This window comes from Rhinoderma darwinii, chromosome 13 (genome assembly GCF_050947455.1).
Source record: "Rhinoderma darwinii isolate aRhiDar2 chromosome 13, aRhiDar2.hap1, whole genome shotgun sequence".
NCBI classification, from domain to species: domain Eukaryota; kingdom Metazoa; phylum Chordata; class Amphibia; order Anura; family Rhinodermatidae; genus Rhinoderma; species Rhinoderma darwinii.
This window is the reverse complement of record NC_134699.1, coordinates 46,341,112-46,357,464: the sequence shown is the minus strand read 5'-3', so window position 1 is coordinate 46,357,464 and position 16,353 is coordinate 46,341,112. Positions and strand designations below refer to the sequence as shown.

The following is a 16,353-nucleotide window of genomic DNA, read 5'->3' as shown; positions in this document are numbered from 1 at the left end:
GTGTAGATGAACACTGTGTATATGAACACTGTGTATATGAACACTGTGTATGTACGCTATGTATATGAACACTGTATATGTACGCTATGTATATGAACACTATATGTACGCTATGTATATGAACACTGTATATGAACGCTATGTATATGAACACTATATGTACGCTATGTATATGAACGCTGTGTATATGAACACTGTATATGTACGCTATTTATATGAACACTGTATATGAACGCTATGTATATGAACACTGTGTATATGAACACTGTATATGTACGCTATGTATATGAACACTATATGTACGCTATGTATATGAACACTGTATATGTACGCTATGTATGTGAACACTGTGTATGTACGCTATGTATATGAACACTGTATATGTACGCTATGTATATGAACACTATATGTACGCTATGTATATGAACACTGTATATGTACGCTATGTATGTGAACACTATATGTACGCTATGTATGTGAACACTGTATATGTACGCTATGTATGTGAACACTGTATATGTACGCTATGTATGTGAACACTGTATATGTACGCTATGTATGTGAACACTGTATATGTACGCTATGTATATGAACACTGTATATGTACGCTATGTATATGAACACTGTATATGTACGCTATGTATATGAACACTGTATATGTACGCTATGTATATGAACACTGTGTATATGAACGCTATGTATATGAACACTGTATATGTACGCTATGTATATGAACGCTGTGTATATGTACGCTGTGTATATGTACGCTGTGTATATGAACGCTGTGTATATGAACGCTGTGTATATGAACGCTGTGTATATGAACGCTGTGTATATGAACGCTGTGTATATGAACACTGTGTATATGAACACTGTGTATGTACGCTATGTATATGAACACTGTATATGTACGCTATGTATATGAACACTATATGTACGCTATGTATATGAACACTATATGTACGCTATGTATATGAACACTATATGTACGCTATGTATATGAACACTGTATATGTACGCTATGTATATGAACACTGTATATGAACGCTATGTATATGAACACTATATGTACGCTGTGTATATGAACGCTGTGTATATGAACACTGTGTATATGAACACTGTGTATATGAACACTGTGTATATGAACGCTATGCAGATGGACGCAGAGTGCCAGCCACTTAAGTCCCTTCCAGCCTCCATCTCTGGAGCAGCACAACATGACAGGTGGTTTATAGTTGTGCAGCATAGACGGCCTAAACACTAGCTGCTAGCCTGTGCATGCGAGCAAAGTACAAGGGCAGCTGACTGCAATATGTCGCCGGTCATCATCAAAACCCATAATTATACAACTCAACCTTTATCAGTGTCGACCATACCATTCACGCTATAATAAATATACACTACCGTTCAAAAGTTTAGGGTCACTTAGAAATTTCCTTATTTTTGAAAGAAAAGCACAGTTTTTTTCAATGAAGATAACATTAAATTAATCAGAAACACACTCTATACATTGTTAATGTGCTAAATGACTATTCTAGCTGCAAACGTCTGGTTTTTATTGCAATATCTACATAGGTGTATAGAGGCCCATTTCCAGCAACCATCACTCCAGTGTTCTAATGGTACATTGTGTTTGCTAATTGTGTTAGAAGGCTAATGGATGATTAGAAAACACTTGAAAACCTTTGTGCAATTATGTTAGCACCGCTGTAAACAGTTTTACTGTTTAGAGGAGCTATAAAACTGACCTTCCTTTGAGCTAGTTGAGAATCTGGAGCATTACATTTGTGGGTTCGATTAAACGCTCCAAATGGCTAGAAAAAGAGAGCTTTCATGTGAAACTCGACAGTCTATTCTTGTTCTTAGAAATGAAGGCTATTCCATGCGAGAAATTGCAAAGAAACTGAAGATTTCCTACAACGGTGTGTACTACTCCCTTCTGAGGACAGCACACACAGGCTCTAACCAGAGTAGAAAGAGAAGTGGGAGGCCCCGCTGCACAACTGAGCAACAAGACGAGTACATTAGAGTCTCTAGTTTGAGAAATAGACGCCTCACAGGTCCTCAACTGGCAGCTTCATTAAATAGTACCCGCAAAACGCCAGTGTCAACGTCTACAGTGAAGAGGCGACTCCGGGATGCTGGCCTTCAGGGCAGAGTGGCAAAGAAAAAGCCATATCTGAGACTGGCCAATAAAAGGAAAAGATTAATATGGGCAAAAGCACACAGACATTGGACAGAGGAAGATTGGAAAAAAGTGCTATGGACAGACGAATCGAAGTTTGAGGTGTTTGGATCACACAGAAGAACATTTGTGAGACGCAGCACTGAAAAGATGCTGGAAGAGTGCCTGACGCCATCTGTCAAGCATGGTGGAGGTAATGTGATGGTCTGGGGTTGCTTTGGTGCTGGTAAAGTGGGAGATTTGTACAAGGTAAAAGGGATTTTGAATAAGGAAGGCTATCACTCCATTTTGCAACGCCATGCCATACCCTGTGGACAGCGCTTGATTGGAGCCAATTTCATCCTACAACAGGACAATGACCCAAAGCACCTCCAAATTATGCAAGAACTATTTAGGGAAGAAGCAGGCAGCTGGTATTCTATCTGTAATGGAGTGGCCAGCGCAGTCACCAGATCTCAACCCCATAGAGCTGTTGTGGGAGCAGCTTGACCGTATGGTACGCAAGAAGTGCCCATCAAGCCAATCCAACTTGTGGGAGGGGCTTCTGGAAGCATGGGGTGAAATTTCTCCCGATTACCTCAGCAAATTACCAGCTAGAATGCCAAAGGTCTGCAATGCTGTAATTGCTGCAAATGGAGCATTCCAAGACCAAAGCAAAGTTTGAAGGAGAAAATTATTATTTCAAATAAAAATCATTATTTCTAACCTTGTCAATGTCTTGACTATATTTTCCAGTCATTTTGCAACTCATTTGATAAATATAAGTGTGAGTTTTCATGGAAAACACAAAATTGTCTGGGTGACCCCAAACTTTTGAACGGTAGTGTATGTGCACGCTGTGTATATGTGCACGCTGTGTATACGCAGGCTGTCTAGAATATGGAATTCAGTTTTGGGCTCCACATTGTAAAAAGGACATAGGAGAACTGGAGAGGGTTCAAAGGCAGCCAGCGAGATTATTAAATGGGATGGGAGGTGTCGCTTACAATGAAAGGCTAGAGAAATTGGGCTTGTTCAGCTTGGAAAAAAGACGTCTTAGAGGGGATCTTATTAATATGTATAAATATATGTGTGGTCAATACAGAGAACTAGCACATGATCTGTTCATTCCAGGGACTCTACAAAGGACCAGGGGACACCCATTGCGTGTGGAAGAAAGACGTTTCAGACATCAATATAGAAAAGGGTTCTTTACAGTTAGAGTGGTCAAGGTATGGAATTCCCTTCCCCAAGAGATAGTGATGGCAGATACTATGTCAGAATTTAAAAAAGGCTAGATGCTTATTTATTTATGAATGGCATTGAGGGTTATAGTAAATCAAGAAATGAATGATGGGTAATTTATTGAGTAAGGTTGAACCTTTTCTAAACCTATGTAACTATGAATATTTAGAGATACACGTTATTGGAACGATCCTCAAGTCCACGGCTTATGAAAGTGTGTTTTATAGAGAGCTGAAGGTATTATTCACACACATGAATGGTGAACAGACACTTTTCTGTACACGGAGTCTGTAATCCAGCTAAACACTACAGCCAAACTTAATGGTTGCTATAGGCGACATCTCCACTTTTCTCTTGCATTCGTTTTAATAAATCTTCCCCAATATTTGCAGAGAAAAAAAATTTAATTGCTAACTGCTCAAAAACCCCAATATGGTTCACACAATCATAGACCTTGTCTAGAGAGATCTTGCCGACGATGGTCAGACCGGTACCAGGCAGCACAAGACTTCATAGAAAATCTATTTCATCCATTTCTTTCTTGGTCTACACCAATGCTGGAATTCCAGTAACCATTGATATCTGGCTCCAGTGTCACCCAGTTCAGGTTTGCTACTTGACTCCTTCCAATGGCTCCGTCTCTATATTTCATGAACATTTACATCACATTTTTGGCCATACGCTTAGTGCATGTAACAGGAAAGGCTCCTGACGTATTCATTATCGGAGGCTGTGATGTATGTATAATAGTGGCACCCACAGACTATTATGGCATCTGTTAAACATATACACCATGAGCTTTTCATGACCTATACATTAATGCCATAATAGTCTATGTGTAATGGATGCCACCGTATAGCATCCGTCACAGGAATATCCCATTAATATATATATATATATATATATATATATATACACACACACACACACACACACACACACACACACACACACACACATATATATATATATATATACACACACACACACACTCATATACAGACACACACAGACACACACACTCATATACAGACACACACACACACACTCATATATACAGACACACACACAGACACACATATATACACACACTCATATATACATACACACACTCATACATACATACATACATACATACACACACACACACACACACATACAGACACATACATACGCACTTTTTTTTTTTTTTTTCAACAGGAGTCCATCAAACCCTATTTCATACCTTTTTGCGGTATACTGACATATACTGGCCTGAATACTCTTTTGGCCTCAGTCAGGCTAATGTAAACCTATGGACATGTTTAGCGTGTATGACTGGATCTATCTGGCGTATACGCTAAATGTACATTATAAAGATGACGTGAACAGGAAATATGGAAGAACAATGCTATAGTTCCTCCCCAGATGTGGTGACGCTGCAGTGCACTGAATTGTGAGAGGATATAGAAAATAATGAACATTAAATAAAAGATCGTATAATTCACATTAAGAAATACTGCACTGCTAACTGCAACTTATAGGGGCATCCTTTAACGTTTAGTATAAGCATTGTGCATATGCAAGAAAAAGACAAACCTCAAATAAACGTGTCACAGTATTACTATGGAAAATAATAGTCAAGAACTGTAAATGGACATCTCCACCCTGCCGGCCCCCTCCTCGCTGACACACTTCCTGTTAATATTTGGGGAATATTACGGGTGTGAGTGTCTCAGGATCATCGGCCTCCAGACTGCTCAGTGTAACTTGCTGCAGGCCGGTCTCTGCCTTCCATTCTGCTCAGCTGCTGGAGCGAGACCTTCTAATAAAAACCATCGCCGCAGCTTTCTTTGTTTGCCTTGGCCTTTTTATTTGCAGCCCTGTCAGAATTTCCATCTTGTTTTCGCCTCTTTAGGAAAATTTTTTTTTTTTTAAAAAAGTAGGAAAGTCAGCTATTTCCTCAAATAATAATAGCCTTGTGACCAGCATAAAAGTGGCAGGTTTGGTGCCAAATGAGAACTAGCGGTACATTTTATGAACCCCTTCATCACATTGCCCACCTTCTTAATAAAAAGTAAATTCCCATTAGTAGAAACTCCCAGCATCCCCCTTTGCCAGCTTTCATCTGCGCGCTCCTTATTTCGCTGCATGCAATTGGTATTCGTATTCCATACCTTGACATAATCTACCGTACTTACATCTCACAAACCATCTTTTTCTCAGAGGAAAACAGTGAATTCTTACCAGAGTGTGTCTTTGCAGGGTGGTGAGCTCCACCAGCCCTCTGCTGTGGAGGTGGGCTTGCCCCAGTTTGTCCAGTATCCTGTCCTGTGTTAGCACTGGTCAGTGTCCCAGTTGGCAGTGGCTGTCCTCTTTTTAATAATTGCTTCTGTTCTTGCTGGCGGAAGCGAGGAGGTACCTCTCGTGGCAGGTAACGGGAGGCTGCGGTTTGCTGGCCATTAGCAGGTGCTCGCTTGCCATTGCTGTTTTGGACAGTGCTGGTGGAAGTACTGGGAGCAGCAGACAGGGGCTGGTTGGAACTGTTCTTGATTGGTTCTGGCACTAAAGGCAAAAGAAAGATTAATTTTGCAATTTAAACGTTAAAAAAACACCTATTTTTCATGTTTTATTGTATGTATTCCCGCCATCAATGTACTGTATCAATATTATTTATAGGTCATTAAAGTGTACCTCCTGTTATATATAGCTTCTCCTACATCAATAGTAAAAGTTAATGGAATATATCTTTAGTGAAAAATTTGTTTTTCTTCACTTATTAGGCTCCTTTCCTCCTAACCCCATTTTCTTAATTGTTTACTCATAATTCGTATTCACCGAGTCAGAGAGGATACAGTTTCTAAGGCCGGGTTCACACGAGCAGGTTCACACTGAAAACATGATTACAGTACTTGACAGTTTCCCCGCAGCGAGGCAGGGACTCCTAGTGTCCTAGATAACTATGATGCTAGGAGTCCGGCTCCCTGCAGTGTGTTCGGTCTGGAAAATACTGCCAACATACGGTCCGTATATCACAGACCGAACATGCTCGTGTGAAACCGGCCTCAGATACACTGACAGATCATGTTTCAGCTGCCAATACAAGTCTATGGAGAGGGGATAGGGGGAGAAGGAGTAGGAGGGAGCTTCAGTGTGAGAGAACGACACTTCAGCTTCTGTTAAGTAGTATCTTAACCTAGTGCTAGATTCACAGCTACACTGCTCATTGCTGCTATATATTCTCCTCCATGCTGCTTCAAGTAGGTGTTTTACTACCTCTCCCTGGTGATGGATTCTCAGCTACAATCCTCCTTAGGGTATGTGCACACACACTAATTACGTCCGTAATTGACAGACGTATTTCGGCCGCAAGTCCCGGACCGAACACAGTGCAGGGAGCCGGGCTCCTAGCATCATAGCTATGTACGATGCTAGGAGTCCCTGCCTCTCTGCAGGACAACTGTCCCGTACTGTAATCATGTTTTCAGTACGGGACAGTAGTTCCACGGAGAGGCAGGGACTCCTGGCATCGTACATAACTATGATGCTAGGAGCCCGGCTCCCTGCACTGAGTTCGGTCCGGGACTTGCGGCCGAAATACGTCCGTCAATTACGGACGTAATTATTGTGTGTGCACATACCCTTACTGCTGTATAATGGCTCTGGTCTGTATGCTGGGTAAAGAATTGGAAGTCTCTTGTTTCTGCTTCCTCCTACTCTACTCCATAGACTTCTATGGGAAGTTGTAACCTGAACAGTTAAGAAAACGGTGGGGGGGGGGGGGTGCCTGATAAGTGTAGTAAGAGCCATTTTTGTCTAATAACATATTACAAAGTCTTATCTTTACTTGAACTAAGTTGCTTTATAATTGAAGGTACGCTTTAAACTGTAAAACTACATTCTACACACGGCTTTCAGAATACATAAAATTCAGATGTACAAAATAAATTGCATAAAAATAGCAGAAATACAGATCCTAATATATGGTGTTATTGGGCACTTTATTTAGGGCACCAAGCGGTTATATTTCTTTTGCTTAAAATATTGCACTGCACATGTAAAAATTGGCAGAGGAGCATAAGGTTCTGTTCAGACCTCAGTTTTACACTACATACAGCGCATACACCAGAAATATTTCCTGACGTATATGCCGAATGTAGACGTATGCCTAAGTGCCTGTTCACATCAGCATCGGGTTCTATTCCGTCAGAGGAAGAGATGATTGGAAAGCCGGATGGAAACTATAGCTCCTGTTTGCATTACCATTGATTTCAATGGTAATGCTTCCGTTTCCATTGTTTCCGCTCTTTCCTCTTAAAAAACCCGAAAACATTACGGAACGGAAACCAACTGAAACGGAAGCATTAACATTGAAATCAATGGTAATGCAAATGAAAGCTGTAGTTTCCGTTTCACTTTCCGTTTATCTGTTCCTCTGACGGAAGCCCCAAACTGTACCAGACGCTGATGTGAACAGGCCCTTACGCTCTTTTGGCATGCGGTGGAAGCATTGTAGTCTATGGATACATTTTGCGAAGCATTGCCAGTGTATAGGGCAAAATTCTCCGTAGCATGTGAACGGGGTTGCAATTGTGTATGTCCAGCTTGACAAAAAATATTAGATAAAAGTCACATTTAAATTCTACCGCCCAAAATTGTGGGCCTAAATAGTTGCACTTTTCTGCCAAGGATTTAGCTATAATGGCAGTCGCCACAACAGCACAGGTGGCAGAATACATTACTGCCTGGAATATGGCTCAGACATGGACGGATACCGCAATTCTTGCCCACATGAATAGCGCTGGTAATTTCACACGGATATCGATGGCAATATTAAATAACAGAAACAAATCTATATTAGAATTTACACTTTCTTTGGCTGAAGTTTATCCATTAGCCAATAACCGTCCTTTCTTCCGTGTAAACAAGACGCTCATACATTTTTAAAGAAAACCCGTGAGTCTGGTGTCGATTGAGAAGTTCCTACAGAAATTCATTCCAAAGCAACCTATAAATAAGTGCGGCTATGAAATGAGTCACATCTGAGCTCTGTATCATGGACACATGCTCAGTCACTTTCTAACCGCCGAAATTGCTTTGCTTCTAAAAAAATGGTATTCTTGAGTCACAAGGCCTCGAATGATGAAATAAATACAATACAAAATAAATACAATACATTTTACACAATGAAATACACGTGTACAATATATAGAAAGTGCACTTGATCCAAGAAAGCACAAACTAACTATAAAGTGTGAGGGTATGGTCATTTTCGGCGGTTTTTCGGGCCGCAAACGGCCGAAAAATCGGAAGCAGATTTTTTTTACGCGGCCATTTTGAAAAACGCCCATGTAAAAAAGAAACACCCGCGAAAAAGAAGTGCATGTTACTTCTTGAGCCGTTTTTCATTGACTCCATAAAAAAATAGCTCCCAAAATGGCCGTGAAAAACGCGAGTTGCTAAAAAAAAAAGGCTGAAAATCAGGAGCTGTTTTCCCTTGAAAACAGCTCCATATTTTCAGACTTTTTTGCTAAGCGTGTGAACATAGCCTTAAACTGAATGTCCACCATTTTTGTGACCAGCCTGTTGGGCCTTAATAATGGAGCAATTTTTTCAGTTTTTTGATGGTCGCATTTCAAAAGTCCCAACTTTATTTTTCTGTACACGTAGCCGTGTGAGGACCTTTTTTTTTATTTATTTTTTTGTGAGACAAGTTTTATTTTTTAATGGCACCCCTTTTTTGGGTAGATCTAATTTAATTCATTTCTATTACTTTTTTGGGGACGTAATGAAAAAAAACAAACCAGAAATTTCTCTTTTCTTTGTCTGTCATCAGCAGTATTTAAGGCTTTCAACCCTTTCTCGTTTTTTGTCTGGGTTGTTTTCGTGTGTTTTTTTGCAGGGGATGGGGAGATGGGAAGGGAGAGGATATCTTTATGTCCTGTAAAATGATATATATATATATATACACACACACACACAAACATATATATACATACATACATACACACACACTTTCTATAATGATGAACTATAGGACTGTGTGCATATAATCTCCACAAAGTGCATCTATTTTCAAATGTAAAAAATAAATAAATAAAAAAAAAAACACTTTTCTGCACCTTAAATTGACGCCGTTAACCATGTGGTATAAATAACAGGATGACGTTACTCTGCGGCTTGTTCCGATACCACATTTCTATAGCTTTAACGTTTTACTACTTTTGCACAATAAAAACACTTTCTATAAAAGTATTTGTTTTTGTGTCGCCGTACTCTAAGAGCCACAACTTTTTTATATATTCGGCGACGTAGCTGATCGAGGGCTTATTTTTTGCGGGAGGACTTGTAGTTTTTATTGGCACTATTTTTGGATAGATACAACTTTTTGATTGCTTTTTATTGCATTTTTTGTAAGTCAGGATGAACAGAAAACAGCAATTCTGCCATTATTCTTTTATTTTTCACATTCACTGTGTGGGTTAAATAATGTAATAACGTTTATACTTTAGGTCGTTACGAACACGAAGATACCAATATTCTGTAGCTTTTTTCTTTATAACAAAGCATTTCGCAAGGGAAAACATAAGTGCATTTAAAAAAAAAAATTTTACTTAGGATTTTTCATTTATTTATCAGCAACTTCATTGAACTCTTTTTTTTCTTCCCTTTTAGTTGCACTATGGGATCATTGGATCGCTGTTAGAATACACTTTTATTATTCCTGTCAGTGTAAAACTGACAAGCATTCTATTAGGACCTGCCTCTGGCTAATAGGCATACACTGACGGGAGACTTAGGGCTTAGTTAGGCCCTTGGCTGCCGTGGAAAACATCCGCAATCGTGTCGAAGTGGTGCCTGTGTGGTCACAAAGTGAGCCTCCTCTCTCTGAAACCACTTAGATGCCACGGTGACTATTGACCACGGCATCTAAGGGGTTAGGCCTCATGCACACGTCAGTATTCTGGTCAGTATTTTGCTTCTGTATTTGGGAGCCAAAACAAGTAGTGGAACAAAAACAGAGAAATTCTATAATAGAAAGATTTGCACTTCTTCCGTGTTTTGGACCCACTCCTGGTTTTGGCTTCCAAATACTGAAGCAAAATACTGACCAGAATACGGACGTGTGAATGAGGACTTAAGCAGCCGGCCATTAGAGCAAGGGCCCGGGCTTATGACACAGCGCCGTGAAAAGGCGGATAGGCAGTCATTAATGGGTTAAACACCATGTTAATTTTTAGGTTTAACAATCTGTACTGATTATAGCGGGAGGAGCCCTGATTTTCTAATACAAAGCTCTATATTCCCTAGAAAAGCAATTGTGTAAGGCCCCATGCACACGACCGTATTTTCATCCATCCGTATATACTGCCCGTGTATACAGATCAGTAGTCATCAGCAACTTATCCGCATATACAGAACGGTAACGCAAATACAGTCCGTAGTGCATCCGTATATATGGAACCGCAAAATGAAGAAAACCACAAATGATGTGCAACATCTGCAAACCTGGCGTCGCCTAGCAACGCTTCTGTAATTACGGGCAGCTATGGGTGCACATCCGTAGCCGTCCGTAATTACGGAAGCGCCAATAGACTTCTATGGGGAGTCCGTGCTGTAATTACGGACAAGAATAGGACATGTTCTATATTTTCCGGATCACTCCTACGGAACGAAGACCCATTCGTAAAAATACGGAAAGCACATAGAAATGAATAGGTTCGTAATTACGAATGAAAAATACGGATGTGTGCATGGAGCATTAAATGACAAAATTCGGTCACCTAAGTGTGCGCTTACGATTGAGCTCAATGTATAAACAGTATGCACTAAGCGACATTGCTTCCTTTAGTGGCAGAATTTTGTAATAGATTGAATAATTGAAAGCAGATCTTTCAGAGATTTTTTATGCTGCCTGTCTGGACAGCGCTTAGTTCGGAGGTCTTATTAGGTAATTAGCTGTCGTTTGGGAGAACTTGCATTATATACACGCAGCGCTGCAGCCCTGAAGTCCAATGAGATGCATGAAATTCACATTCAGTTGGGGAAGCGTCAAATTTCTATCTATGCACATTTAGGGTATGTTCACACAGGGCGGATAAGCTTCGTAAAAAACAACAGACAGCGTATCCGCCCTGGGCGCCGCAATGAATTCTAGTTGTAAAACCGCACAAAATCGTGGTGCAGTTTTTCGGCCGGAATGTCCGCTGCGGAAAACTGCGCGTAAAAACCACATACTTACTCTCTGATGTCCTAAAGGCCGGCCTCCTGGGATGACGCTTAATCCCATGTGACCACTGCAGCTGAAACGTGGCACCTTCTTGCACATATGTGTGAAAAAAAATTATTTGAGTGCTGCCTCCTTTCTCTTTTTGTATTATTATTTTGCAGTTTACAACGGTTACTGGGGCAACAAGACGCCTCTGGTGTAAACTGGTAATAAACCACTTCTGTCTTCTCTTCAGGGTGTCCGGCGGTCTGTGACATCCAAGCACCTGCCCTGCTCCTGCTAAATCAGTCTCTGGCTGTAAGGCAACTGGCTGTGGCAAGAGCCCTGCCCCACTGATCTGTCTGCAGGGACTCTGTGTACTCTGCTTTGCCGTGTGTGTGCGGCCTAAAAGACCTTGGCATTTTTGGCACATTTGGCATGATTTCTGCTGCCTGGGGTAAAAAGTGAAATGATGTGTTATCCCTCCCTGAATTGAAGATGGGAAAGTACTGTACATGGATGGTCAACTTATCTGCCAAAATTCTCACCCCCAATTCAACTGTAAGGGGCTGCCTGAGGCAAAGTTCCCATCTTGCTTCATGGACGGTGCAAAAATTGTAAATTTAACAAAAAAAAAAAAAAGAAGAAGAGGAGGGGGGTTTCTCATCTCATTCAAGGAGCTAATCTGCATTACCAGACACAGTCCACGGACAAGAATGCTGCAGACCTTTTCTGTCTAAACCTGGGCAAATCATTAACTCCAATCAATCATATCAATAAACTTTCCTCGGATGGAGGGGGGAAAAAAATAAAAAAAATAAAAAAAAGTGTTAATCGAGCCGAATAAAAAGACTTATTGTATAAAGAGGGGAATATATTGAATACAAAACATCCCAATACTGTGTGAAAGAGTGAATCCATGTAATAAAATCTACAGCCCACATGTGTAGAATAAACAATAATAGATCACACACGTACGTACGTACGTACGTACGTACGTACGTACATATATATATTTATAGATATATCATACTATACATCTCAGAGATAAAGATGTCAAAGGTCAACTATAAATGCTGTACACCACCAGTTGACTGCCAGGAAAAATATGTATTTCCGTAATATATATATATATATATATATATATATATATATATATATATATATATATATATATATATATATATATATATATATATAAAAGTACATTTAAAAAAAAAGGGAGAGGAGTTGGGACAAAGAGTGCGATCAAGCGCAAGCATCGTCAACATAAATCTGGCATTCAGGTGCCCTAGGAATCTAAACGAAAGGTTCTTGAGATCACAGCCTGGAATACAGACGTCTAACAAATAAGACCCATCTGTCAGTGTTGGTGGAGTGACGGTCATCCTCTCTGTGTGCGGAGCTTTGCTCCAGTATTTGTTGCCTTGCATGACAGCTCTCAATCGTCAGACCGTCGCTATGGAGACCTCTAAGCCGCCACTCACAAACCTCTCCACCAAAGCAAAACTAAATGAACTTATTGCGTGTCACCAATGAGGAAGGAATGGGAGATCAGTCCATTTTCTGAACAAATGTCTAATGCGGTTACGTCTCCAAATAAATCCACTCCCAGTCAAATGCCACTTCATTACGAGCACTGGTAGAGGAATTAATAAAAGTGGAGACTTACCGAATGACCGTTATTACTTCAGTTTTCGCCTCTAAGGCTGGGTTCACACGACCTATTTTCAGGCGTAAACGAGGCGTATTATGCCTCGTTTTACGTCTGAAAATAGGGCTACAATACGTCGGCAAACATCTGCCCATTCATTTGAATGGGTTTGCCGACGTACTGTGCAGACGACCTGTTATTTACGCGTCGTCGTTTGACAGCTGTCAAACGACGACGCGTAAAAATACAGCCTCGTCAAAAGAAGTGCAGGACACTTATATACATTATATGCAGGGCACTTCTTTGCCACGTAATTTGAGCCGTTCTTCATTGAACTCAATGAAGAGCAGCTCAAGATATACGAGCGTCACAGACGCCTCGTATATTACGAGCAGGAGCATTTACGGCTGAAACGAGGCAGCTGTTTTCTTCTGAAAACAGGCTGTCATTTCAGCCGTAAATGACAGCTAGCGTGTGAACATACCCTTAGTCTTTGCTGCCCCCTCTACGATCTATACAGCAGCGCTCAGTACCCATATGATAACGCCATACAGCCCCCCCTGTAGATAATGCCATACAGCCCCAAATCCCCCCTGTAGATAACGCCATACAGGCCCCCCCTGTAGATAGCGCCATACAGCCCCCCCTGTACATAACATTAAAAAAAAAAAGCCTATAGTTTGTCCTACAAAAGAGATGTACCCCTTATCCACAGGATAGGGGATACATGTGTGATCGCTGGCAGCGATAAGGAGAACGGGGGACCGAAAGTCCCCCGAAGTTCTCCATGACAAACCTCGGATTTCCGGCATCTGCGCAGTTCAATAAAAATGAAAGGAGCGCTGGTCACGCATGCGCACAAGTGCGACCGGTGCGCAAGTCATTTCTATGGAGCTGCCGACACAGACCCCGGAAGTCCGAGGTTTGTCAAGGAGAACTTCGGGGGACTTTCGGTCCCCCGTTCTCCTTATCGCTGCCAGCGATCACACATGTATCCCCTATCCTGTGGACAGGGGATGCATGTCTTTTGTAGGAACAACCCCTTCAGTGGCGTCGCGCTGTAGCAGCCATAGCAGCTGCTAGCGGAGCCTCCGGCCATGGGAGGGGGGGCCGTGCCGGCGGGTGGCACGGGCCCCCTCATGCTGCAGGCCCCGTAGCAGCCGCTACGGTTGCTATAGCGGTAGTTACGTCACTGGGTATGGCTTTATCTACAGAGGGCACTGTAGCAGTATCTGCAGAGGGCACTAAAGCATAACCTAGGGGTGGGTGTGGAAGTATCTACAGAGGGCACTGTGGCATTATCTAGGGGTGTGTGGCAGTATCTACAGAGGGCACTGTGGCATTATCTAGGGGTGTGTGGCAGTATCTACAGAGGGCACTGTGGCATTATCTAGGGGTGTGTGGCAGTATCTACAGAGGGCGCTGTGGCATTATCTAGGGGTGTGTGGCAGTATCTACAGAGGGCACTGTGGCATTATCTAGGGGTGTGTGGCAGTATCTACATAGGGCACTGTGGCATTATCTAAAAAGGGGCTGACCAATCTTGATATTCTTGTGTCTGCCAACTGAGCAGCCAGACTGCATGTAGCGACACTTAAACTGGATTGTTAAAATAAGCACGTGGAGTAAACTCGCAAATTTCCGTTAAGTTTAAACCTAGCGGTATTATTAGAGTAATGTAGTATTATTATAGTAATGTATTATTACTTAATATTGTAAGGCCTTGTTCACACAGGTTTTTTTTGCTGTGGTGTTTGCCGCGGAAACCGCAGCAAAAAAACATCCGAAATTAACTCCCACTGATTTCAATGAGAGGTGGAGGTGTTTTTTTCCGTGAGCAAAAAAAAAAAAAAAAAACACTCGTGGGAAAAAGAAGTGATATGCCCGATCTCGAGGCGTTTCCGCCTCAAAAATCCCATTGAAATCAATGGGAGACGGAAATAAATGCGTTATTTGACGCGTTGTGCCACGACTGGACCATCATTGTGTGATCTGTCGTGTCAGACTCCCTTGCTGGAGCATCCCTTTCACTGCAGTAACCGACACAGCGCCTTTCATGTTAGCGTGGCTGTATCTGGTACTGCAGCTTCAGAGCTGCAGTACCAGACACAACAGAATGGATGAGAACAGCAGTATGTCAGGTATTGCACCGAAGGAGACTCAGTTTCTAAAGTAATAAAGATTTTATATTAAATACATAAAAGTGCTTATTTTTTAAAAAATAAAACTTAAGGGCCAGTTCACACTGAGTTTTGACGTGGAAACAGAGTCGGAAAAGGCGCCAAAAAACGCCCGAAAATGCCTCCCATTGATTTCAATGGGAGGCGGAGGTGTTTTTTTTCTTCCCGCGAGCGGAAAAACCGTCTCACGAGAAAAAGAGCCGACATGCACTATCTTTGGGCGTTTATGTCTCTGACCTCCCATTGACATCAATGGGAGGCAGAGAAAGCGCATTTCACTGCATTTTTTGCCCGCGGCGCTCAATGGCCGCAGGCGAAAAACACGGCAAACGGCAGACGGAATTTTGAGGCAGAATTTTCTGCCTGCAAAAAACTCAGTGTGAACATAGCCTAACATGTAGTTAAAAAAAATATGTTTTCCAAGGCCTCTGTTTTGCATAGTGACATAATGCCACAATGTCTAAAGCTGTTAAAGCTGTAACGCTATACTTAACCAACTAGGTTTGGGGAGCAGGGGTTGCTGATTTTCAATAAAGGAGCACATTTATGTATCTAGCAAAATTGGAACAACATTTTCTCAATCTATTTTTTTTCTATTAACAGGTCTGTTAAAAAAAAAATGCCCATCCGTAATTTTTGAATACGTTGTCCAGAAAAAAATACCAAACAAGGTTGGCAAACCTGATTATAATAAGGATCAATTTCCCATATTGAGAACGGACCATCTGCAGCAAAGATCTGTAACTATAGAAACAATCAGAGACGGGCGCCATGTCTCCGTGGTTTGTTTCTGTTACACTTACTGCTATCGGATGGAACAGAAGAAAATACAAGCCATCTTTATCACTGCAATTTACCATTTGGCAAAAGCTCTAGTGTAATATGGAAAATCCAGAAATCAAGCAGAAGGCCAGGGCCGTTC

At 41.4% G+C, this 16,353-nt stretch overlaps 1 protein-coding gene across 8 annotated transcripts in view; it reads right to left on the bottom strand.

The window, feature by feature from the left end:
• TNRC6C (trinucleotide repeat containing adaptor 6C) overlaps positions 1 to 16,353 on the bottom strand; it is a 189,240-nt gene that overhangs the window by 55,811 nt on the left and 117,076 nt on the right. For all 8 annotated transcript variants that reach the window (XM_075845650.1, XM_075845657.1, XM_075845649.1 and 5 more), the window contains exon 4: positions 5,636 to 5,953. In XM_075845650.1, coding sequence (XP_075701765.1) covers positions 5,636 to 5,953 — 318 coding nt within the window. The remainder of the gene's footprint in view (positions 1 to 5,635; positions 5,954 to 16,353) is intronic.